Source organism: Dendropsophus ebraccatus, chromosome 2 (assembly GCF_027789765.1).
Source record: "Dendropsophus ebraccatus isolate aDenEbr1 chromosome 2, aDenEbr1.pat, whole genome shotgun sequence".
NCBI lineage: Eukaryota > Metazoa > Chordata > Amphibia > Anura > Hylidae > Dendropsophus > Dendropsophus ebraccatus.
The window spans coordinates 215577392-215605132 of record NC_091455.1 but is presented as its reverse complement, the minus strand read 5'-3'; the positions used below and the strand labels follow the sequence as shown (position 1 = coordinate 215605132).

The window sequence follows — 27741 nt, the reverse complement described above, 5'->3', positions numbered from 1 at the left end:
CTGGGCATGGAGCTGGTAAAATCTGTGGGCATCCTGGGCATGGAGCTGGTATGATATGTGGGCATCCTGGGCATGGAGCTTGTATGATCTGTGGGCATCCTGGGCATGGAGCTGGTATAATATGTGGGCATCCTGGGCATGGAGCTGGTATAATCTGTGGGCATCCTGGGCATGGAGCTGGTATTATCTGTAGGCATCCTGGGCATGGAGCTGGTATTATCTGTGGGCATCCTGGGCATGGAGCTGGTATGACGTCCTGGTTGCCCGAGTTCTGTACTTTTCCTCCACGCTGTCTGAGTAACTTTTCCACCATTTCCTCACGTGCCGTCCTGCATCCGTGTTGCTATAGTTACTCCATATCTGATGCCAGCTTGGACGGGTACATTTATAGTCGCTCCTCGTTCTCAGGCGTCGCAGATGCAGCGCGCTGTGACTCACCCTCCATACTGCGGTGTAACCAACATGGCGTATAACACACCTGATGCCTCATTACACAGCGCTCAGCAGCACAGAGAACCAATGGCACCAGGATGAGAAGAGAAACCACAACTCCCTCCATTCAGAAGCAGCGCCCCCCCTGTTCCTCAGGTTGTGCGCAGTATTACAGCTAGGCTCCATTCATGTCAGAGAAGAGCTGCAATACCGCACACAACCTGAGGGGCAGAGAAAAACATGGCAGCTTCCTACCAGATACAGCGCCGCTTTGCCCTCAGGCTGGGTGTGGGAACTGTAATACCAGGCACAGCCTGAGGATGGGGATAGCGCTGTATTTGTATGGAATGAGCCGTGCTTTTTCTAAGTAATTGATACAAAGCTCCTGCTTAGGTTTTTGAGTATCATCTTGGCCGTTAAAAAAAAGGGCGGGGTTTACAGCATTCATATCCTGGGTCTGCCCCGCCCCTCTCATGCTCCTTTTCTTAGCTCCACCCCTGGGCAGGCTGTTACCGATCTGTGCTGAACAAATCATGCGTGGTTACAACATGAGGCGGCACAGGTCTGGTGACACGGCCGTGGTCCTCAGTCAGCTCCCACGTCCTAAGGGTGTCTCCCCCCCCTGCAATATGGGCACAGAGCACGGACTCCCTCCCCCTACAGGACGGTGCCAGTGGTGGGGGAGGGTGGGCGAAGCACAGATCCACTTTAAGGGTGCGTTCACACTTACAGGATCTGCAGCAGATTTGATGCTTTGTTCAGTTATTTAAATGAAATCAGCTGCAGATCCTGTAGGTGTGAACGAACCCTAAAGGGGTATTCTGGCACAAAAAATATCTATATTTGTCAACTTCTCAAATTCTAGGGTAAAAACTGCTGAAATAAGAAAAAAAATAGGATATAAAAAAGTAACAAAATAAATATTGAAAAGAAGAACTTTCCCACCAATTTCTATACAATTGCTTTTTATTAAAGGAAAAAAATATATATATATTTTTGAAAAGAGTGAAGAGCCACCCCTGTCCTCAGGCTGTGTGCGGTATTACATCTCAACTCGATCTGAGGACAGGAGAAGTGCTGTATATGGGAGAAAGCGGCCATGTTCTGATCCCAGCTGGTGAATTAGGGCTATTACACAGTATGACCAATAGCCGCCCCTCTATCGGTGAGCAGCGCTCCTCCCGGGGTCAGTGAGCAGACATGGTGCATGGGTCACCCCGCTCAGGATTACACCCGGCACTATGACAGCATCCCCAGAGTACAACAAAGAAACGGCCTACCTCCCCCAGCAATCTAGGAATTTCAGAGCTCCAGAATCCCCCTTTAGTACCAGCTCAGGCCAGGTTCCCGCAGCGTCCGTTCTTTCCCAACTTACGGGTGACTTTTTGGCTCTAAAACACAGGTGTATTATGCAAAGGGTTATTGTAATGTGCAGAATACGGCTGCATGTTGGTGACAGCTGTGCAAAAATGCCCCAAAAAAGACGTTGTGGGAAGACGGCCAAATTAAGAGCAGAGCAAATCCCCATAGAAAACCTCTCCTGCTCTGGACAGTTCCTGACATGGACAGAGGTGGCAGCAGAGAGCACTGTGTCAGACTGGAGAGAATACACCACTTCCGGCAGGACATACAGCAGCTGATAAGTACTGGAAGACTGGAGATTTAAAAACAGAAATAAATTACAAATTTGCAAGAAAGAGATTTTCACTGGAGCTCCCCTTTAAGTATAACAAAACGCCCTTGTGTGGATTGTAGCCCTGTTTTTGCAGCGGCAGGTATAATGATCCTCTCTTGCTATATACTTTTTGTATACTTCCATCCCGCTGAGAAGCCAAGCCTAAAATTAGGCACCAACAATGCATTTTAATGATTTTATTTTAATAATTCTTGTATAACCAAGCAGTTCATTTAAAGAGAATGCACAGAAAAGTCATTCCAGCAATAATTCAGAATGTTAAGAGTTAAGTTCATACATTCTCTGCCGCCAAGTCAACAGGGGGCAGCGAATCCCTCCGAAAAGGAACAGAAACCATATTTACAGAAATATGCTAAGTAGCGGGGCCTGGATGTCGCCTGGTCAGCAGCGATGCCGATCTCTATGGTACACAACGTCATACTGATATGGGGGAGGGAGCGGAGGTGGCGTCTGGTGCATGCAATGAAAAATCATATTTAAAAAAAAAAAAATCTACTGAAAATAAAAAACAACATGAAATTATCTAAAATTGCATGGGATGAAATCAAACAATTGGGAAGCTTCTTAAAAAAGGCACTTGGAGAATAGGGATCAAATTCGATGGACACAAACCGGACAATGCACTTTTTTTTTTGTAAAGTTTTGTTTAGAAAAAAAAACAAAAAACAAAAAAACAAAAACAAAAACAAATTTTTTTCAATACCAAAAAGAGATCAGGCTCACAGCTTGTGTGTAGAAATACTTTACAAAAGAAGAGGATAAAAGCAGGTTAAAACCAAAACCTAAAAACAAAGATATATTTTACAGCCTCAAAAAAAAAAAAAAAAAAAAAGTAAAAAAAAAAAAGCGGCATTTAGGCAAAAATGTCACTTGGTGTAAAAGCAGCAATGCATAGCTTTTCCCCGTCACGTTGCCTCTGTAGAATGCAGATATACAGTAAACATTGTGATGCTATTGGTTTGGAAACTACAAGTTGCGGTCACGCTCTCCCGTTGCGGTCACGCTCTCTTGTTGCGGTCACGCTCTCCCGGCGCGGGGAGGTTAGTGGTCAGAACCTAGCGAGAAACAGTCACCTTCTTAAAGAGTTCAGTAGAATAAAAAAAGAAAGGCGAGGGTAGTGCTAAACGTCACCAGTCACTAAGTGGAAAAGACCCCATAAAATCCGTCCTGCGTCTTCTTTCTCCGAATGTCCGCGAGCCGCATCTTTCAGGTTTCTTAAAGAGACTTCACCCCCATCCCCCCCCTCTCCCCCTACAAAGTAAGCATTCCCGAAAAGAATAATATTTGGCAATTTACTACTCCATTTTTCAGCCGGTGACTTATTTCATATTGAAGGCCAGTAGGGGTCGCTCTTCTCGTTTCTGCCAAGGGCTTTTTTTATTCTCTCCTTGGTCATCGGAGCCATCGTCGTGAATGGAGTACTCACGCTCGGGGCTGTTTAATGGCACTGGTGAGGAGTCTGCAGTCCGTTTTATAGTCTCTTCCTGAAGGCTGGGGAGCTGGCCGCAGCTCTTTTTTGCTGGTGCCTCAATGAAAGGTCTGTTATCCTCCGGGCTACACACGGCCGTTCCGCACTCGCTACCACTTTGGTCCAAATCTTCTAGATAGACTATGTGTGTGTAGGCCATGCCGTCGGACACCTTCTGTTCGTGCTGCTGGTGCTCCTGTAAGGTTGGGTGCTGCGAAGACAGATGGTGATGCAGCATCGCAAACTTTTCGCTTCGTCCTTTCCGACCAGATTTTGGTTCGTTCATGTCAACTCCAGAGTCTAAACTGGCATCGTTGCTCCCGTTCTTCCCGGCTCTTTGGAGATCGATGTATGAATGTCTAACGTGAGCATTCGACCGGCCGTCTAAAGACACAAACCAGGCCCGGGGATGAGGCATGGGTCTTCCTCCACCGAGCTCCATCAAGGCTTTCTCGGTCAGCAGCTGCACTTCACCGTTAATCTGAGCGATGGTCGCATCGTTCAATGAAGCCGGGATGGAAACGGATTCGGACATGACCGTGTTTTGCCCGCTCCAGTCCATCCCTTCTCCGTCCTGTAAGTGTTGTTGTGACATGGCTTGGGAGTTTAGTTGGGAGGCCGGTACCTGCTGCGGATGATGGGCGTGGGATTTGGAAAGCTCGGCCTGAAGTCGTTCTAGTTCATAGGGTTGTTCGGCGGACATGATGAGATGTTCTCCTGGCAGCTTCATGTAGTGGGCAGGAATCACCAGGGTGGGCAGAACGTTTCTGTAAACACCGTCATTGACCTGATCGACAGAATTGTAACATATAAGCTGACCCGGACGAGGGAAAGAGGTGGGTCTCTCGAGGTGGTCTACAGACCTGGACATCATACATTCATTGGGCCGTCGGTCTGTGACCTGCTCTTGTTCAGGAGCAGAAGGCACGGGGTGACTTTGTTCCTGGAGGTTTGGCTTACTTCCTGCCGTAACGTAGTTTGAAGATTGATCATTGCTTTCGAATAAAGGCTGACAGATCACAGAGTTGTAGCTCCGGCGATACTCGTCTTTCATGGGAGACACAAACCCATCGGAGATGTCTGCAGACATTCTGGACTTCAATATGAACTGGTCCAAGGATTTGTTGTACACCTGCCGCAACGTCCCACTCGGAGTCAAGTTATCCAAGGACATTCGGCTCTTCTCGTCATGATGAGAGAGCAGCTCTTCTCTGGAGCTGAAGTCCCGTGAGGTATTGTAGGAAGGTTTGAGCATGGGGGTGTGCATATCCACCTCTCCGCTAGAGGACATCATCTCCAGATGGACCGGGCTGATTAGGTTGATGTGAGACATTGATGTGGCTTGATCTTTCTTGGAAGAATCCAAAGCAGATGTGAGCGGAAGCTTCCGGTGGTGACGCGGCTTCAGACATTTCCTCCTGCGCAAAACAAAAACAGATTTAGTCTCGGGCTGTAAAATGACAATGCGTCAAGTCGCTGTCAGACAAGTAGACAACGTGCAGGTGTGCGGAGCCGAGGCCGCGGCCAAGACTACAACATTACTGTTCTGATGTCAAAAGTTATAGAACGAAAAGAAAAAAAGAAGAGAGACACAGGAAATGCTACAGCCTAAGCCTTCCGTCAGGAGGACTCCCCATGGTATACCTGGTGGGAGTCCACTAATAGACATCATACTGAAAGGGTAGCCTAACATACGGAATCCAACACCCAGGATCGGCCAATCCCACCAATATGGAAAGGACCAAGGACACTAGTGGCCACTGGCCGTGCTGTGAAATCCACTGAACTAATGGCCAGGAGAATGACTACGCAAGAAAGCAACGTCCTGAATGGCAGATAATCGCCCCGTGTAATAGGGCCCTTAGCTAGCTGCAGTCCCTGCTACTTACCTTGGGGTCTATATAGTCCCCCAAACTTCTCTCTTCTGCGAGCAGGACCTGCCGACTCAGCCAATCACTGGCCGCAGTGGTGTCTCATCCTGGACAGTGATTGGCTGAGATGGCAGGTCCTTCTGAAGCAGGAAGAGGATCGGAGCCTGGAAGGAGAAGAACAGGTGCAGCGGGGGGAATGGGGAGAGGTAAGTATGTAAGGGGCTCAGCACAATATAAAATTTTAGCCTAGGGCTGGAATACCCCTTTAACCAATGCTGTCACCGGCAGCAATGTCTATGGAATAAGGCTAACCTCAGTCACACCTGTATACAGACACATCATTGGAAACACATGCATATACATCGTATAGCATATAGAGCAGCCGCCCCTATAGACTCACCTACAGTAATACAGCAGGAGGCAGAACAGGACCAGGAGAATGAACACTATCCCTCCTAATATTGCCAGGAGAAACAAGGTGTGGTAGCTGGTGATATCTGGTGTGACCACGGGATCTGAAAACCAGAAGGAGACGCACATTACACCGCTGTCATCCAAAGACATCTGTGATCACTAGGATCCCCCCAACACATCACCAGAATGGGGGTCCTCAAGGTCTGTACCCCCTGGTACTACTGAAAAGGCTGCATGTGGCCATCAATGACCCCAGATGATGTCATAACTAACAGTGAGGTCAGACAGATGCTGATGACCCCCAAGTCACATATGATGATCCCCAGTTGTATCTCAGTAGGTGCTGGTTCCTGTTGTACACCTGTCAGTCACAGGCCCTAGTTATACAGTGCTCCTTCTAACGCAGCTTCCCCGGTGTATGTTACATGTAGCACTGGAATTGTCTTTGCTGCATTTTTTATTCTTTCTTTGTACAATTTTCTCTACAGACTTTTTTCTTTTGCTCAGTTTCTCTTCTCCAACCTCCTTGTTTTCACATATAACGCAGGCTGCAGTCTTGTCCACTGTGAAGTCCATCAGAGAGGCGGCTTGGTCTCTTGCCCTCATCTCTCCTCTTCTGAACAAACTTCTAAGGTCGGATTTACATTCATCCCGCATCTTTGAACGGATCCCATTCATTTTAATGGGACAGTTTAAAGCGCCCGTTGTGCTAATAGTGCAGACAGATTGCCAGACGGCCTGTCTGTCCATGGAGCAAAAGGATAGACAGTCGGATGACAACTGCTAAATGTGAACCTGGCCTAAGCGCACAACCTGCTGCCGTGTAGCATTGTAACAGCTGGATGGGACACCTGTAGTTCTGCATCAATGTTTTAGGCCGTTCTTACGACCAGATCAAAGGTCAAGTTATCTCAGAAGTTTATTCAGGTGAGAGGAGAGAAGGGCTGGAGACAGTAGTCTGGCAGCATGTAATAGAACAGGACACAGCGGGCTGCACTATATGTGATAACATGCAGGCTGTAGAAGAGAAACTGAGCAAAGCTTGTTTAATAGGGACCAATAGAGAAAAGTACAAAGAAAAAAGAAAAATAATTTACATTGTACATAACTTTTAGGCAAGATCACTATGAAGGCCGGATATTATAGATACTTTTTGCAAGAACAGTGCCACCCTTGCCCTCAGGTTGTGTGAGGTATTACAATTCAGCTCCATTCACTTCAATAAAAGTATGCAGCAATACCGCACCCAACCTGAGGACAGGAGAGGCGCTGTATCTGGAAGAAAGGGACCGTGTTTTTCTGAGCCTGAAGAACCCCTTTAAGACTTCTCACCTGGGTTTGAAGGAGACATGGCGGCAACCCAGTATCCCATCTGCGGAGCGATGTATGTCCAGGTGAGCTGGTGCCCTTCCTGCTGGATGATTCCGATACTACTCTTCACCCACGTTCCTGTCAATTACAAATAATAAAAAGACTTAACATCCAGAGAGGAGCCGCCTGCGGACCTGGGCCCTGCGTCCTCTACAATAACAGGAAGAAAAAACAAACAAAATACCACGTCTGCGACTCTGCGCACCTCCAACACAGATAAAGGAACCTGCAGTCTCTGCTGTACCAAAGAACCACAACTGCAAACCCTGACACGACGGCCGCTCTCAGATGCCAGGTCTGTGACTGGGACTCCACAGCTGAAACGCCTCAGAGTCTCGGCTGCTTATGTCCTATGGACAAGATGCATCCTACATGCGGCAATACGGGGGCCGTGCTGGAGAACCGCAACTACCCAAGACGACCACTAGAGGGAGATGTTGGGTCAAAAACATTTCCTACATTTTAATGGGTAAAAAGCACAAATTTAAAAATAACAAAATCCAATGAGAAGAAAATCCGGGTCAGGCTCCCCACTCCGGACTGCTCTCAGATTTTTATATTATATATATATACATAAACACACACACACACATATATATAGTTACAACGGCCGTGCGGTTCAGCAGCTCCACAGACAACAATAGATGAGTGAGGGCCGAGCACCAGGGGCCTCTGTCCGGCTCTTATGTGTCCACACACCTGTCCAAGAGGTCCCTCTATCGTTAGAAGATGCAGGGTTTTGCCACAAGAGGGCATAAAAGCGCATTCTCCACTCTCAGAGGCCACTTCTGGGTAGTGTTCCTCTTGGTGAGAGATATGTCTTTATGACAGATAGTTACATGAAGCTCCGCCATCTAGGCAGTTCTGACCAAATTGTTAGAAAAGGGTAGGGAACGTTATATATAGATTTGTAATTTACTTCTATTTAAAAAATCTCCAGTCTTCCAGTACTTATCAGCTGCTGTATGACCTGCAGGAAGTAGTGTAGTCTCTCCAGTCTGACACAGTGCTCTCTGCTGCCACCTCTGTCCATGTCAGGAACTGTCCAGAGCAGCAGCAAATCCCCATAGAAAATCTCTCCTGCTCTGGACAGTTCCTGACATGGACAGAGGTGGCAGCAGAGAGCCCTGTGTCATACTGGAGAGAATACACCACTTCCTGCAGGACATACAGCAGCTGATAAGTACTATAAGACTGGAGATTTTTATATAGAAGTAATTTACACATCTGTATACCTTTCTGACACCACCACAAAAGGCAATCCAGGCACGATGGGAGTTGTAGTTTTACAGCATCTGGAGGGTTCCGCCATCCCTGCTCTATAAGACGCCCCCCCCCCCAGTAATTTGGTAATTGTGAATATTTAATCATCCCTAACGTGTTAAGCACTCGCTTCTGTGACACAACGTCTGTTCCTCCCGTCCGTCCCTGTCGCCATCTGACCTCCCGCTATTGTCATGTTAATCTCCATTCATGTGTCAGATGGGACAAGAATCCGCAAATCGCCTGCAAATCCTGACAGAAGCCGCTCGGACTATCTGCCTCTTGTACGTTGTTTGCCGCACGCGCCAGATGTTAAAAAAATAAAAAATAGGGGGAAAAAAAAGGATGACTGCGGAGGACTCTGTAGTGTAAATGAGAAGAGGGATCAGCGGAAATCCACAACCCTGACAGGAGCCACAATGAATATTTTATTGGAATTGATATTTTATTCTGTACAAAATGCTGAACAACAAAATCTCAGCAGCCGATTACTCCGAATAACAGGTCAGAAACCGCCGCGCAAATCACCAAAGGTCGGATATTAAAGGGGCGGCTCACCGAAAACTGCCAGAGATCTGGCCGCTGTGTGCTCTCTGCTGCCCCCTACTGGAGGCCGAATCAGCAGGACTTATATATATATATATATATATATATATATATATCATACATGTCACTAAGCGGCATCTCCTATCAGTCTCATCTCCGTTCCACGACTCCATGAGCTGAGGGGGTGGAGGTGACGGACAGGATTTGCATACAGGGACGGGGAGCGCTGACAGCAGAAGAGAAATCCGCAGAACACTGACGGGTCCTGATGAGGTGCCATACAGACTGAATTAAAGGGGCACCCTGACTACAGGAGAGGTGTATTTATGAGGAGGTTAAATAGCATTATTTCCTGGTTTGGGATATGTGCAAGAACACTGCCGCCGCTCCACTAATAACATATGGAGCAGATAGGTAGCAGTGGCCATAACTCCCCATACCATTCATAACACCTGAGGCCTCCTTCTGGTGATTTTATAATCCAAAAAATGAAAGAGGCGGGGCTTAGTCAAGAGGCGGGGCTTAATATGCAGAGGGAGGAGGATCCTGCTGCAGCCAGTGACAGGACACAGGAGGAGGACTCCAATCTCTGATAAAGCAGCATTAGAAAAGGTCCAGGGGTATTATACATTATTAATGGAATAAAATCCCAATAATGGGTGTAGACACCCTGCAAAAAGTACCAAACATATTCCCCATAAAAAGATGTGTGTGTGTGTGTTATATATATACACACACATACACACACACACACATTCAATCAGCTGGGGGGGTGTTCTGCACACCAACAGCAATGAGAAAGCAGAATCAAAGGAGAGCAGGATGTGCCGCCATATTTCTTTTGTTTCTTTCTATTTCATTTTTATTGTATTTAATCTGTTTCTTCTACAATCGATCCCTGTGTTTGTTTCTCATTGTTTTTTTTTTTTACACAATCCTGTTTTTCTTATAGATGTAGCTGCAGGATTTACAGGAGACCAAATTCTTGGAATCTGCTCACATTCACATTGTTATTTTAAGGTTGCCAGGCAACAGGAATACCCCCCCCCCATTCCCGACCATACAACTTCCTCCGCTACCGTCTCTAAAATAGTAAATTTCTCCCTGAATCCAGGCTGTTTTATGGCGCTGGGGGAGCGGGACGTCTGGAAGGGCTATTAACCCTTCAAGGCCCTGGGATAGTTTGGGTTTCTAGGACTGAGGACGTTGCGGCTCAGTATCAGCCATAACCTCAATGCTTCTGTATGAGTGATGGATTATTACAGGATTTGTTATCATTTATTCCAGAAACTGGGGCTAACCTGCAATACCACCTATGAGCAGGTGTAGCGCTGTTGCTGATAGCTGTCCGTGCTAAGTGTGGCAGCTCAGCCCTATAATCCTACACTACTCCTTTAATTCTTGTTATTGTTTCCCAGCTGGTCTCATCCGTCCATCCTACACGGTAATCTCCAGATTATTGCGAGGTAATGTCCTTTAATCGTCTTTTAGGATCCGAGCAGAACGGAGCTAAACGGCTTCTTAAACGAATCCAATTAGATAAAAAGGTGGCAATAAACATAATGTAACCAACATCTAATATAAACAGCGCCACTCCTGCACACAGGCTGCATGCAGTATTACACCCCAGGAAGGAGGAGTTATGGGGGGGGGGGGGGCAGCCATGTTTTCTCTATATTTACAGAACCCTAATTCTAAGAATTTTGGGATATAGAGGGGTACAGGTGGGAGAGGTTGTGCTTGTATAGTTCGAGAGAGAGAAGAGAACTCCTAAGGGTTGTATAGAGCTGGGATGGGGAACCCACGGCCCTCCGGCTGCTGCAAAACTACAATCCCATCATGCCTGGACAGCCAAATCCACTATGCAGAACCAGGCATGATGAGGATTGTAGTTTTGGAACAGCCGATGGGTGGAAGGTTCCCTTCATCATGGTGGCCTATCCTGTATGTAAGATCAGATAATCCTTTAATAGTCCCACCATGGGGATATTCAGTGTGTTACAGCAGCAGAGATATTACACATACAAAAAGCTAAAAGGTAAAGTAAAGACATTACCATTAAAGTAGACGGGAGAAGAAAAGGTAAAAAGATACAATAAACCATCAGACTATGTTAGTTCTCTTTGTGGAGTGATCTCTGCTTGGGTCGGTGTTGGTTGTACAGCCTGACCGCTGCAGGAAGGAAGAACGTCCCATATCGCTCCTTCTCGCACTTTGGGTGAAGCAGTCGGTCGCTGACAGTACTGCCCAGTGCGATCACGGTCTCGTGCATAGGATGGGGGTCATGTATATATAATTACACACACACACTATATAGGTGACCCCCATATAATCCCGGCTGCAGAGACCTGTGAAGGAGAGCGGGTGGCCGAGCTGCAGACCTACAACACACATCATTTGTCTGCAGTGAAATCTATGAGAATTTCTTGTTAAAAAAAAAAAAAAGGAAATAAAGTCCCAAAGTGGCCGTAAAAGTTCCAGATTATTTTCCTGTAAGCGGCGACTACTGCCGGATTTATTCTCACTTTTTGTAAATGAGTCTCAGAGTTTACTGGTGTCCAGAGAGTCCCAGGTGCGCCACACCGCATGCTAGCACACACACCACATACACACACACACACACACAATAGAGTCACACACACACACACACACACAATAGAGTCACACACACACGCAATAGTCACACATACAATAGTCACACACACAATAGTCACACACACACACACACGAGACACACACACACACACACACACACACACACACGAGAGTCACACTCACACAATACAGAGTCACACACACACACACACACACACGAGGAGTCACACACACACACACACACACACACACACACACGAGTCACACACACACACACACACACCATAGAGAATCTCACACACCATAGAGAAAAACACCCACACCCACACTCTCCATAGAGGGTCAGACACATACATAAAACTTGTACAATATATACCATACATAACATACACCCTACATAAAATTGTATACACTATCCATTATACATAACATACTGTATACACTATACACCATATATACTAGTGATAACAGTTATACTTTGGCGTCTCTATATCCCCAGGAAGCCTTCGCTCTCCCCCCGTCGGCCCAGACACAGGATCTCAGAGATGGGACGTGGTGACCGGGTCAGGGTCTCCTTGTGTGCTCAGCATTTCCCGATCTCATTACCGAGCAGTGTATCCATTTCCTTCTCACCGGGGACATTCTGTCACCAGCAGGTAGTGGCCAAGGGGGTCACCTCCAGCACCAGTCACACTGTCATTCTACCACCCGCAGCCTACAGGCAGCATCGGTCACGTGACCTACAAGGTTGATTTTGGGTTGTATGGACGACATTGCCTAAACTTCACGCTGTGTAATGCAAAGGAGCGTCACATCATTTACTAAGAACTAGTGATGAGCAAACCTGGACGAGCCCCAACACTGAGCGAACCTGGACGAGCCCCAAAGTTCGGCAAACCTGGACGAGCCCCAATGCTCAGCAAACCTGGACGAGCCCCAACACTGAGCGAACCTGGACGAGCCCCAAAGTTCGGCAAACCTGGACGAGCCCCAATGCTCAGCAAACCTGGACGAGCCTCAACACTCAACGAACCTGGACAAACCCCAACGCTCAACGAACCTGGACAAACCCCAACGCTCAACGAACCTGGACAAACCCCAACGCTCAACGAACCTGGACAAACCCCAACGCTCAACGAACCTGGACAAACCCCAACGCTCAACGAACCTGGACAAACCCCAACGCTCAACGAACCTGGACAAACCCCAACGCTCTGCAAACCTGCATGAGCCCCAACGTTCGGCAAACCTAGTCGGAGCCCAACCCCTTTAATTCTAGGTGAAAACTGTTTTAAAGCGGACGCGGTAATCCACTTACCATGGTTCGGGTCAAATCTCCATGCAGGCACATGTGCGTTGTGTTTGAGGCCGCTGTGAGTCGGCAGAGGAACAGTCACATAGATGGGGCCTTGAACCAATATGTCCGTCTTATCGCTGCCAAATAGATGGATGCTGACGGCAGTGACTGGGGTGAGGTCAAAGCGGCTGCTGTTCCCTGTGAAAGAGATGCATGGTGGATTACCAGGACGCAGGACCACACGTTCTATACCCCCAGTATTAAAGGGGCACTCCTGCAAAAATCTATTTCTTTCTAATCAGCTGGTTTCAGAAGGTCTTCCAGTACTTATCAGCTGCTGTATGTCCTGCAGGAAGTGGTGTATACACTCCAGTCTGACACAGTGCTCTCTGCTGCCACCTCTGTCCATGTCAGGAACTGTCCAGAGCAGGAGAGGTTTTCTATGGGGATTTGCTCCTGCTCTGGAAAGTTCCTGACATGGACAGAGGTGGCAGCAGAGAGCACTGTCAGACTGGAGAGAATACACCACTTCCTGCAGGACATACAGCAGCTGATAAGTACTGGAAGACTGGAGATTATTAAATAGAAGTAAATTACAAATCTATATAACTTTCTGAAACCAGGTGATTGGTCGGAGTTCCCCATTAAAGATAGTGTGAAAACTTTACTGCTGGCTCTGTTACCGGTCCAGCCATACAGCTAAGATGAGAACAGGTCACAGGGAGAAACTGCAGACTCAGCAGCACATGGTGACACATTTGGCGCAGCGGGCACCGCTACCCTGACCCATTAGAAGCCATTATAGTCGCACGTCTTGCCAAGTCCCATCAGGCAGCGCAGTTGGACGTGTCGGCTTCCTCGCTCACTTAATTCCAGAACCTGCCCCTGTTATTGGGAGTCTGGCCGGGACCCACAGGCGACTCCGCGCTCCTCGCAGCTCTTCCAAGAAACAGTTTCCACACATCCGTCTCCACACTCGTAAATATGCGACTGGAGCGGAAAACACTGACAATATCTACTGCCATTTGGACTCAGAAAATACTCAGGACATTAATTTGGTAGGTTTAAAAATAAGGAAAAAAAAAAGTGTAGGACACCACTATGGAATCCTGACCTCTTTTATACTTAAAGGGGCACTCCGGCAATTTTTTCCCTTTTAAACCATTCGATGTTAGAAATTTATACGGATTTGTAAATTACTTCAATTTACAAAATCCCCAGTCTTCCAGTACTTATCAGCTGCTGTATGTCCTGCAGGAAGTGGTGTATTCTCTCCAGTCTGACACAGTGCTCTCTGCTGCCACCTCTGTCCATGTCAGGAACTGTCCAGAGCAGGAGAGGTTTTCTATGGGGATTTGCTGCTGCTCTGGACAGTTCCTGACATGGACAGAGGTGGCAGCAGAGAGCACTGTGTCAGACTGGAGAGAATACACCACTTCCTGCAGGACATACAGCAGCTGATACTGAAGCCGCAGGGAACACAGGAACTTTTTTGGGTAGGAATAAGCTGGATGATGACTGTGGAAAGGCGTCTTGCCACCTAGGCTGGGATCACATCACCATGAGGCAGCCCCAGCACTATTCTTCTTGTGAAGACTAAGGTCACCACGATGCAACCTGTCAGACTGTTATAGATCACTGGGGTCAGCCGGGCACTTGCGGTGTTAATCATTTTTTCATCCAGCAATGCTGTCTCTTATAACGGGCGGTAGGAGCAGAGCAGAGCCCAGATGTCCCCATGACAACACCTCCTGACCTGTGCTCTACGACACCTAATCCAAGGAGCTTCATATGCCACATGTGCAGATACTGAAGCCGGTTGATTTGGATTCCCATCATTTTGTTATGACCACATTGGGCCTAAGCAGGAAGTGTTGTCATGGGGATTCAATGCCTTCAGGTAATGATTACCAGGTGATTAGATGATGATTAAACTTCTGCTGAATGGCGCGGTCAGACACAACGCCCTGCCATCTCCCCTCACAATAAGGGATATAAGCAGTATAAGAAATTATAGTCCTAAAGGGACAGTGCCATCAGAAAAGGACTTATTGTATAAATATTTTTATGTTAGAGATTTTTAAGTATTTTGGTGAGATATTTTATTATTTTGGTATTTTGGTTTTTCCTTATTTTCCATTTTTCTCTCTATACTATAAAATAATCCTGATTTCTTGCAGTTCTCATTCTCACCACTGGGGCTAAAACTAAGTTGAGATTTCCTGTTGTGTCTGTGGTGATAAGAGGAGGCTGCAGTAAAGTGATGTGTACAGAATTGCAGCGTCATGTGACACCAGTAGATAGAGGAGACAATAGCAGCTCCCTGTGGAATGACCTCTTCACAGGTCACAGAGCGCGCTCAGTAATGGCTTACATTCATCTTATAGGGACAGAGTCTGTCTATTCTTGTCTATGTCCATGAGTCTTGCTGTAAAGCACTACACTAAATGCTGCTAAGAACAGTCTAGGCAAGATGGCCGCCCCCATAACAATGTACAAAAAGTGAAATAAAAAAAATTACAGTCAGGAAATAGAAACAGATTAGAATAAAAGTTTTAGTGTCTGACTCTGATCAGTAACAGAGAATCTAAGTGACACTTTCCCTTTAAGAGATGACGCCGTCTCCTACCTGATGAGTTTCCATCGGTCCCTTGTAAGTAAGGAAAGCTCTCCACCTCTAAGGAAGTGCTGGCGGCCGTCAGAAAGGCGTTGAGATCTTTATAGGTAGCATTTCCCGGAAGGTCCAGGGCGCTTCTAGCAAAGTGCACGCGAGGCTGCAGACGCGACCCTGTATAACGGACAAGAACACAATAGTGAGGTGGTCGGTGTAACCCCGCATCAAACCTGACCAGCAGCCCTTCCCCTAAGAGGTCCCTCACAGATCCCTCACAGATAGTCCTCCAATGACTAAAGAAAAAAAAAAAGTAAGAATGCAAATCCAGGTGGTCTCTGCTAACCCCCTCTCAGCTGAAGACCTCAGAGTAATATCTACAGCGCCTGACAACTGTCCCTACAGCTTAGAGATGGACGTTACTGCAACTAACAAGCGGTCCCTTCTCCCAATAGGACGATCTGCACATTATCCGGATGATTGTCACCACACACAAGAACTTTCTATGACAAAGGTCACATGGTTCATAGGAGTCACTGTATGACTAGCAGGACTGGGGTATAGTATATAGTATACAGCATAGTATATATATATATAGTATACAGCATAGTATATATAGTATACAGCATAGTATATATAGTATACAGCATAGTATATAGTATGCAGCACAGTATATAGTATACAGCAAAGTATATAGTATACAGCAAAGTATATAGTAGGCAGCTCAGTATATAGTACACAGCATAGCATATAGTATACAGCTTAGTATATAGTATACAGCTCAGTATATAATACACAGCATAGTATATAGTATACAGCTCAGTATATAGTACACAGCATAGTACATAGTATACAGCATAGTATATAGTATACAGCATAGTACATAGTATACAGCATAGTACATAGTATACAGCATAGTACATAGTATACAGCATAGTACATAGTATACAGCATAGTACATAGTATGCATCTCAGTATATAGTACATAGCATAGTATACAGCATAGTATATAGTATACAGCATAGTACATAGTATACAGCATAGTACATAGTATACAGCATAGTACATAGTATACAGCATAGTAAATAGTATACAGCTCAGTATAGAGTATAAAGCTCAGTATATAGTATACAGCTCAGTATATAGTATAATGGCGGCACACAGAGCGTCCTCCTGCACCACCATCCTGGGGATACAAGGAGCCTCGATCCCCAGCCCAACCAATAACTCCCATCATCCAGGCCTGACTGGGAGTAGTTATACTATATTATGTCCGCTAAAACCCTGACACATAAACAGATACCGGACGGAACTCAACAGACCCCATTAAAGGGAAACTCTGGCAAATTTTTTTTTTTACTTTACTGTACTTATGAGCTGCTGTATGTCCTGCAGGAAGTGGTGTATTCTCTCCAGTCTGACACAATGCTCTCTGCTGCCACCTCTGTCCATGTCAGGAACTGTCCAGAGCAGCAGCAAATCCCCATAGAAAACCTCTCCTGCTCTGGACAGTTCGTGTGTGTGTGTGTTTGCACGGGCACGGCAGTCACCTAATCAGAGCTGCGCCAATTTCCTAGCAGTCTGTATCTGTGACCTGGCAGCCATTGTGTGTGGTGTTTTATACTAATGAGAAGCAGCTGGTGGTAAGACATGGTGCGGGTGCCAGGCTGCTGCTCCTGTCTGTAATCGAAGCCCACGGCCCGGCTGCAGCACTGAGGGCCGCTATAAGGTGTTCTGTCCCAGGAGATGATGAGGATCAGTCTGGGAAACCTGCCGGACGCTGATCTCTTCTGCAGATACACACAGTGTTGCGGCACATTTCGTTGCAGTCTGTGGAAGCTTTATATGGCGGCTGCTGCTATACCGCGCGGGTAACGGATTTTTATGGGCATTTCTTTTTAACCCTTTAAATTCTTGGTGCGTTCATAAACCCCATTTGGTTGGGACGGAGCAGCGTGAGGGGGATGAGGTCATCCATCTGCCGCCTTCTCTCCTCCGCCGCTGTCTGGCTTCGGCTTCATGGTCATAAATAAGTGGTTTGTGGTTTGGATTCCCCAGACGAGGTCTATGCTGTACAGGTGGATGGAGCTCGGGCGGTGATAGTCCTGCTACTGCATCCACTAATACTGTACTCCAGGCTTCATAGTCTGTTCCTGGCTTTGGCTTCAAAAATCTGTCAGATAAATCTGTCTGTGTAAAAAGGACCCTAAAATAATCCCATCCATGCACAGCGATCATACTCCTGATATCCAGCACCTGTGTAGGGCATCTGAGCTCCCACAATGCACTGCTCTACAGTACCAGGAAACAAGCAGAAATGGAAAAAATAAATAAACAAATATTATTAAAAGTTAGAAAAAAAACAAAACCCTGTGTGTGTGTCACATGCTGCTCTTGTCAGTGACCCCGCGTGTCACATGAGACATCCTGTAGGCGATTCTCAGGCCGCTACACACGGACCGGTTATCACAAAGACGTGCTGTGTTCCCATCAGCCCCATGATATGGGGGGGGGGGGGGGGGTCGTCCATGTTCCTCCTCTCCGCTCTTCTCTCGCAGGAGGTTACACACACACAGTAAAAAAGCTGAAGTTTTATTTTTGCACTGACCTCAGAATAACTTCTTGGTAACAACGTCCAGATGTACGGCCACAGCCAAAAGGCTTAGAAGTGCTGGACGCTTCATAGCTGGACAGATGGCTATCCCATCAATAATGGCCGCTCACACATGGCAGAAGGATACTACAAGGGACATTATTTAAAGGGGAGATCCCACCGCTAAAATCTATATAACAAATGCAGATATTCCACAGTGAAAGAGATCCGCAGCAATCCTGAAAGATGAGACCCGAGCCCAAAGCTGCCTTACACATAGGGAAGCCGCTGCCAGAGTCATCATGTGGGCAGCAGCTATCCCTCAAAATTCCCACCATACATGTGTACGCTCAGTGTAGCCGACTGTGCATGTACTGTATATGGGGAGAGGGAGCAAGATGCCGCCAGACACCTCAGAGAGAACTGTGTCAGACTGGAGAGAATACACCACTTCCCGCAGGACATACAGCAGCTGATAAGTACTGAAAGACTGGAGATTTTTAAATAGAAATAAATTACAAATCTGTATAACCTTCTGAAACCAGCTGATTTGAAAGAAAGATTTTCGCCGGAGTGCCCCTTTAACACCCATATTTTTATAGTTTATATTGCGGTCCAGTGACTTTTAGAGAGCGGGGAACACAATCTCGGACGTCCATGCATGTTCCTATAGGATATAATAGGACACTGCCCCTTAGATCCCAGATGCCCCCAGCGATGAGCAGGAATAATGACGCCTCATTGCACAGGGATGTCAGGGAGCAGAGTTCTCCCATAAATTGGACTGAAGAGACAGAATTAGGTTTTTCCCGTTAATGTTTCAATCACCTCCAGCGGATTTATTATATATACACACATGAAAAACCCATAGGAAAGCTCTCAGATATAAGCAGCAGCTGGTGGGGTGTGAGGTTTATGCATCTGTAATGGAGCCGACTCCTCTCTGCTGATTCACTGATACATTCCGGATAGTTTGAGGCTAAAGGGGTACTCCACCCCAGGATATATAACTAATACTGTGACACACCAGACTCGTCGGGGGGCTCCCGGACACACCAGACTCGTCGGGGGGCTCCCGGACACACCAGACTCGTCGGGGGGCTCCCGGACACACCAGACTCGTCGGGGGGCTCCCGGACACACCAGACTCGTCGGGGGGCTCCCGGACACACCAGACTCGTCGGGGGGCTCCCGGACACACCAGACTCGTCGGGGGGCTCCCGGACACACCAGACTCGTCGGGGGGCTCCCGGACACACCAGACTCGTCGGGGGGCTCCCGGACACACCGGACTCGTCGGGGGGCTCCCGGACACACCGGACTCGTCGGGGGGCTCCCGGACACACCAGACTCGTCGGGGGGGCTCCCGGACACACCAGACTCGTCGGGGGGCTCCCGGACACATCGGGCAGCCCGCCACACCAAACCAACAGATTATCCAAGTCTTGTGTCTGGGGGCCTATGGCTCATGTGGCCTCTATGTATGACTCCTATTATAACACAGGACACTTAAGCCCCGCCTCTAAGACCACACAAACCCCTAACCTATGCGGTCAGCCCCGCCCCCTTTTCCCATACCCGTTCACAACTATGTTGCTTGTGTTTATATAGGAAAAGTGTTGCGTTCCATCAGACTCTGCAGGTCCAGAGAGATTCTGCTTCTATGGGATGATACCCATATATATGACACCTAGGACTCGTAGGCGGACCTCCCGCACTACGCCGCATGTTCTACTCCCATCTGATACGGCGGCATATACAACGCTCTGCTTTCTATGAAGCGACATTAATGGTATCCGTCACCTGGCGCAGTCTGTGATGTTATAGCATCTGGAACATGCGCCAACAGGGTCCTTGAGGCAACGTGAGCGGCTACAATCAGGATCAGAAAGTCCTCACCACACAGAATTTGTTGCCCTTTTGGCTGAATCTGCGGGGGTGACGGGGGGCAGCACATGGTCAACCATCTGGTGCCCATCACCCCAAGCATCTTACAGTGAAGAGGTACAAGAGGGTCAGTAGCATCTGCTGTGTTATATACTGTATGTATGAATGAATTATAGAAATAGAGAGATAGATAGAGATCTGTCTATGTGTATGTTTGTTATATACTATGTGTATGCTATATATATATATATATATATATATATATATATATATATATGTGTGTGTGTGTGTGTGTATGGTATATACTGTATGTTATATACTGTATGACAGGGAGACCACCCCTGCCATATACATATAGACCCCATAGAGGGGGGGAGCTTCATATAACCTCAGCAGGAGGGCTTCCGAATTACACTTAGATCATAAGGCAGAAGAAGGGAACGCGCTTGGTGCCGCCATGTCAATTTTCACAGCCAGGGGTAAAGTGGAGTAAAGAAAAGCAACAAAATACATAGAAATAGTCCAGTAACACCTTCCTCTGATTGGGTTAAATTTAAAAAATTACTGCGGATTTGGATATCCTCACTGACATCAATGGAGAGAATCCACACCGCAGGGTTTCTGAGACATAAACTGACAAGTGCTGAGCTCCACACTGCAGGTTAAAGGGGTATTCTGCTCAGGTGAAATACATGTTAGTCTCCAGCAGAAGAGAGGATTCAACAATTCCTTCTATACCTGTTATTATCTATTCAGTCTGCTTCCCCCAGTCCTCAGCTGCTGCTTTCTGCTGAAGATACAAAAATCTGTGTGAGAGCTATTCTCTTTGCTCTCAGCTTCCCTGGCAAGCTGTTTCTGCACTCTCTAATGCCGGAAGAGTAAACCACTGGGAGGTCACAAGTAACTTGACCTTAGATTAACCCTCCCGCCATCACAGAGTGCAGAAACAGCCTACCAGGGACTTTTTTACATCATCCATCTCAGAAGGGAGGGGGGAGAGACAGAAAAGCTCACACACAGATTTTTGTGTCTTCAGCAGAAAGCAGCAGCTGAGAACTGGGGGAAGGAGACTGAATATATGACAACAAGTATGGAAAAAAATGTTAGTCTCCAGAAGGGGGAAGGATTCAACATGTATTTCACCTGAGCGGAATACCCCTTTAATGTGTTTCGAGACCTTGAGATTCCCACCCCTCTCATCCATTTTGCTGATGCTGTAAGTCCCGGGGGGATTTCTGTTGAATATGTGCAGGGTCTCCACCCCGTATGGACAGACCCCCTAGAGCACAAACACCTTTACCCACCTTGAAATCCTGAGACTATCTGTACGACATCATCATAGACCATCAGGGTGGCCGACCGCTCAGGCAGCAAACCGAGGCTCAGAGAGGAGAAAACTGCCGGAAAGAACCGGAAGATGGTTAAAAACATCAGAACTAAATCAATGGCTGCTGATATACAATAAACGTGGCAAAATGTAGTATATTACGCCCCTAGAGCATAAACCCTGCCCTATATCAGTGGCTTATGTACAGGAGACCCTATAGCGTAAGCTCTAGCAGTCATACATTATAGCTCCAGGAGACACCGACTACTTGGAATCAGGAGTCATAGGGGCGGTCCCAAGAAGCTCCTCCAGCCATGATTGACAGATGACTCCATGTTTAGGTACAGGCAGAGACCTATCAGGGTTGGTGGGGGAGGTAGAAGCCGCAGGGGTGGGATTAGCTCAGGCAGCATGAAAATCATGGCAGCTCCCTTTAACACCAAACAACTAATTAAAGGGGCACTCCGGTGAAAATCTTTTTCTTTCAAATCAATTAATGCCAGAAAATTATACAGATTTGTAATTTACTTCTATTTAAAAAAAAAAATCTGCAGTCTTCCAGTACTTATCAGCTGCTGTATATCCTGCATGAAGTGGTGTATTCTCTCCAGTCTTCCAGTACTTATCAGCTGTTGTATATCCTGCAGGAAGTGGTGTATTCTCTCCCGTCTGACACAGTGCTCTCTTCTGCCACCTCTGTCCATGTCAGGAACTGTCCAAAGCAGGAGAGGTTTTCTATGGGGATTTGCTGCTGCTCTGGACAGTTCCTGACATGGACAGAGGTGGCAGCAGAGAGCACTGTGTCAGACTGGAGAGAATACACCACGTCCTGCAGGACATACAGCAGCTGATAAGTACTGGAAGACTAGAGATTGTTATATAGAAGTAAATTACACATCTGTACAACTTTTTGAAGTCAGTTGATTTGAAAGAAAAATATTTTCACCGGAGTACCCCTTTAACGTCAATGACCATTGTATAATGCCTGCAGGGATATCCCTTCGCCATCTTGAAGATTTCCGTACTGAATCTTTCCGCATATGTCCGCAGTGCCGAAATGCAGAATCCAGCAGAATCCCCCACAGAATAAGCTTATAAAGCCGCCATGTGCAGCAGCCGGTCAGGGAGAGTTTCGCTGTAGTCAGTGATGGGGGGGGGGGGGAATTGTGCTGACACCAGAGAGCAGGGACCCCGCAGCCACAGCAGACTCTGTATCATTACCTGTGATTTATGAAGGAGGAGCGGACGTGGCACCATACCGGAGACCTCGCTTTTCACTAACAGCCGTGTATAGCATCTGCTCCGGGGTGCTTAGCTACAGGATTTGAGGGGTACACTTGTCTGTGAGGTCGATTTTAAAAGGTGGGGGAAGCAAATTTGGGGAGTCGGCTAGGTCCTGGCAGATCACTTTCACTACATACACGCAGCGGTCTGAGCGACTGCTGCGTGTATGTAATTCTGCCGGCCCCTTAACCCCTTCAGCTCTCGCTCCCACTCCGCTGTATACATTACCGCTCCTCGCTGCACAGGTCCCGGCGTACTGCTCTCCCGGCCAATCATTGTGTTGCCCTGCCGCAGCCACTGATTGGCAGTACGCCGGGACCCGTGCAGCGAGGAGAGGTAATGTATACAGCGGAGTGTGAGCGGGAGTCGGGCGGCAACAGAAGGGGTTAAGTTCCCGGCAGAATTACATACGTATGTAGTGATCTGCTAGGACCTGACCGACTCGCAGCGTTTGAAGGCACCCTTAAAGTGAATGAGATGTGAGCTGCAGTAGCCCAGAATGACCACTACACAATGTCTGGCGCTGTCTGCTTCCTGCTCTTTTATTACTGTGTATTTCAGCACCAGAGCTCTGGAGAACTGCTGATCAGCTGATCCGATATCCATAGCTTCGGAATAGGTTACCAACTATATTCATACAAATCTCCTATATCCTTTCTGTATCTCTTGTGATTCTGCTTGCCGTCATTCAATAGGGACCTTTATTGTCCACTTCCATGTTAGATAATTGGTCCTATACTGTAAGGACGGGGTCACCTGTGTCCACCCATCCAGCATTATTGCAGGACATACAGCAGCTGATAAGTACTGGAAGACTGAAGATTTTTACATAGAAATAAAATACAGATCTGTAAAACTTTCTGTAATAATTCGCTGGAGTACCCCTTTAAGCATTATTTGGGTGGGGGGCTCCATAACATGACCAGGACCAGAGAGGATGGCCATTGAGCAGCAGAAACCATGGAATTGATATGGCATGCAGAATATTTTAGGCCTCCGACGTCCCATCGCTATATCCTGCGCCCCACAGTGAGTGGTACAGGTTACCTGCCAAAAATCCATCCAAAATGTTTACTCCTCTGCGGTCCTGACACTACAGCCACGTCTCACCTGGTAGCCGGACGGGTCTCCAGGGGGCGGAGTTTGGCACATAGGCGTGTTTGGTGGCGGTGACGATCAGTTGACTTCCCAGCTTGTACTGGAGTTTGATCAGCGCCGTCCCATCGGATCCAGTGGTCCCAGTAGCTGCAGAGACTTGGTTGGCAAATATCTCTATGAGGGCATTGCTGAGCGGCTGGTGCGTACTGACGTCGCTGACCTGCACCTTCAATGTCACCTCTGGAAAAAGGAGGGAAAAAAAAGATGATACTAAGAAATGTTCATATATACAGTATATACACACCCTGTAAGATATACTAATAATTAGTGGTTAATAAATTAAAGCGATAGTTCACCAAAAATGCAGCTTTTTTGAAATTTTATAATGGAAACTGATCAAAACTGTCCCACACAAATGCTCCTGTATTTTACACTAAACGGATGAAAAACAAAACAAAAACAAAAAAAAAAACGCATTGCAAAGACGCAGTGTGACCCCGGCCTAAGAGAATCCACGTTCTAGGTCACCGATCCGGAAACTACTGGGGAAAGCTGAACAGCGGTCTCCAGTTACATTTAGATAACTACAACTCCCAGCAAGGCCAGAATGCCAATGGCTGTGAAGAACTGCTGGGAGTTGTGGTTTCCCGATAGTTAGGGAGTTATAGGGAGCAAGAACTCCATATTCCATGTGTTTCAGTCTCCATATAACCAGGATGGGGCTGCAATACCAGGCATGGTCCATGGGGAGGAGTGGCGCTGTTTCAGCTCTTTAAATATGACAACTACATTAAACAACAGTTTTTATTACCAGATGATGGACATGAGGAAGCAAGTGCTCAAATCTCCTGCAGCGCCCCCACAGGAGCAGTGAGGTATTACACCCCAGGCATGGATATCATGGATCCCCCCAGAGATAGTCGCCCCCCATGACTAATAAGCTTTCAACCCAGATGATTTTTTTTTTTTTTTAATAATTGTCTCCACTCTGTATGTGTGAAATGAAATTGTTGTTGAAAGTATAGAACTTGGAGAAGTCACCATCCATTGGCCGCCATGGAGGGTATCGCTACCTGATTTGGGGGGGGGGGGGGGGGGGGGGGGGGCGGGGGGGGGGCACCAGCTGGACGGAGCCACAACAATCCACTACAAAGAAAAACATTCCGAGAGAGTTTCTGGCTGCAGCTGTTTCACACTTCACTAAGGAAATCCCCCCCCCCCCATCTGATAGTCAGCTACCGACTGTCCCTTTAACAGGTAATTACTATGCCAGGTCCTTCCTGTCACCACTATGTGCAACACCAAGACCCCACAACCCGCTTACATGTCTATGAGCAGCCATGGAAGGGGCTACAGATGGCCCATGTGTAGGAGAGGAGGGACCCCACTCAGACCTCCCGAGTCCGTCACCACTAATACAGAAGACCCCACAGGATCCCACACCCTTTAATACAGGAGACCCCCCCCCCCATAAGTAACCCTTTTAAAACAGGAGAAACCCCCCCATCAGTCACCCCTTTAATACAGGAGAAACCCCCCAGCACCCATCACCCCTTTAATACAGGAGACCCCCGGCATCCATCACCACTAATACAGGAGACCCCCCCCCCATCAGTCACCCTTTTATTACAGGAGACCCCCCCCCCCCCAAGCATCCATCACCCCTTTAATACAGGAGACCCCCCCAGCATCCATCACCACTAATATAGGAGACCCCACAGCGTCCGTCACCAATAATACAGGAGACCCCACAGAATCCATCACCCCTTAATACTAGAGACCCCCCACCCACACTACCTCCACGCGTGTCAGTCTGCACTGGGCTGCGGAGTTGTATTCCCAGCTCCAGCTTTCTCCCATGCAGCCATGTGTGATAGTCGGCTGGGAGATCAGGGGGAGGAGGACGTCTCCTCCTGCTGCACCAGATGTAATAAGGCTCCCGCACTATGTATAAGCAGAGTGACAATTCCGGATACACCAGGGATGGCGTCCATTGTTACCTGCAGGGCTCCGGGGCAGACGTGTGAGCGCTGGATGTCACCCGACCACTGTGCTATGCAGCAGGGATCAGCGCAGGGATCAGCAGAGGAATGGCAGCTGGGGAAGCTCCATCAGTTGTGGCCGCAGCACTGTAGCCTGGAATGAGACTCCAGGGGGGGCGGACAGATGGCTCTGATGATGAGTGACACCAGGGAGTGAGGGGAAGTCCTGGGGGAAGCCGACTGACTACTACCATAACAGAGCTACATCACACCACACCACACCACCATACTGCTACCACAGCAGAGCTACCTCACACCACCATACTGCTACCTTAGGAGAGTTACACCACACCACCATACTGCTACCACAGCAGAGCTACATCCCACCACCATACTGCTACCACAGCAGAGCTACATCCCACCACCATACTGCTACCACAGCAGAGCTACATCACAGCACTGTACTGCTACCATAGCAGAGCTACATCACACCACCATACTGCTACCACAGCAGAGCTACATCACATCACCCTAGTGCTAACATAGGAGATTTACATCACAGCACTGTACTGCTACCATAGCAGAGCTACATCACAGAACCCCACTGATTCCAGCATGGATCCTATTACCTTACAGGGCACTCTACATAAAAGGAAGCTGGAAAGCAGCCAAGGGTATGAAAATTTATTTAAAGTAGCTGCTAAAAGGATTTCTATTAACTCCTTCATATGCAGAGTTCTGCTTTACACTGAGGCATTGGATTATATATCTATACAGTGGTGCCTTGGATTAAGAGCATAATTCGTTCCGGGACGGCGCTTGTAATCCAAATCACTCTTAAACCAAAGCAAATATTCCCTTAAGAAATCACTGTTCTGCACACAATTGGTTCCACACCCCAAATGTACTGATTATTATTCTGAACATGTAGAAGAGATGAAACAATGAGAAGCAGCTGGATATGTATTATAAGTTACTGTACAGTATAGCAATCAGCATGTGGTGTATAATGTATAGTAACTGTATAACCCTGATAACACAGCAGCTGGATATGTGATATATAAGTTACTGTACAGTATAGCAGCATGTGGTGTATAATGTATAGTAACTGTATAACCCTGATAACACAGCAGCTGGATATGTAATATATAAGTTACTGTAGAGTATAGTAATCAGCATGTGGTGTATAATGTATAGTAACTGTATAACCCTGATAACACAGCAGCTGGATATGTGATATATAAGTTACTGTACAGTATAGCAATCAGCATGTGGTGTATAATGTATAGTAACTGTATAACCCTGATAACACAGCAGCTGGATATGTGATATATAAGTTACTGTACAGTATAGCAGCATGTGGTATATAATGTATAGTAACTGTATAACCCTGATAACACAGCAGCTGGATATGTGATATATAAGTTACTGTACAGTATAGCAAGCAGCATGTGGTGTATAATGTATAGTAACTGTATAACCCTGATAACACAGCAGCTGGATATGTGTTTAACAAGTTACTGTACAGTATAGCAGCATGTGGTGTATAATGTATAGTAACTGTATAATCCTGATAACAGCAGCTGGATATGTGATATATAAGTTACTGTACAGTATAGCAATCAGCATGTGGTGTATAATGTATAGTAACTGTATAACCCTGATAACACAGCAGCAGCTGGATATGTGATATATAAGTTACTGTACAGTATAGCAGCATGTGGTGTATAATGTATAGTAACTGTATAACCCTTATAACACAGCAGCTGGATATGTGATATATCAGTTACTGTACAGTATAGCAGCATGTGGTATATAATGTACAGTAACTGTATAACCCTGATAACACAGCAGCTGGATATGTGATATATAAGTTACTGTACAGTATAACAGCATGTAGTATATAATGTATAGTAACTGTATAACCCTGATAACACAGCAGCAGCTGGATATGTGATATATAAGTTACTGTACAGTATAGCAATCAGCATGTGGTATATAATGTA

General features: G+C 46.9%; 1 protein-coding gene across 2 annotated transcripts in view; it reads right to left on the bottom strand.

Annotated features, from left to right (window-relative positions):
• Positions 1–2293: 2293 nt before the first annotated feature.
• FAM171A1 (family with sequence similarity 171 member A1) overlaps positions 2294–27741 on the bottom strand; it is a 57579-nt gene continuing 32131 nt past the window's right edge. For both annotated transcript variants that reach the window (XM_069959474.1, XM_069959476.1), the window contains exons 2-8: positions 23766–23993; positions 21349–21441; positions 15583–15741; positions 12975–13151; positions 7214–7330; positions 5868–5982; positions 2294–5014 (exon numbers count right to left, since the gene is read on the bottom strand). In XM_069959474.1, coding sequence (XP_069815575.1) covers positions 3448–5014; positions 5868–5982; positions 7214–7330; positions 12975–13151; positions 15583–15741; positions 21349–21441; positions 23766–23993 — 2456 coding nt within the window. In that variant the 3' untranslated portion in view covers positions 2294–3447. The remainder of the gene's footprint in view (positions 5015–5867; positions 5983–7213; positions 7331–12974; positions 13152–15582; positions 15742–21348; positions 21442–23765; positions 23994–27741) is intronic.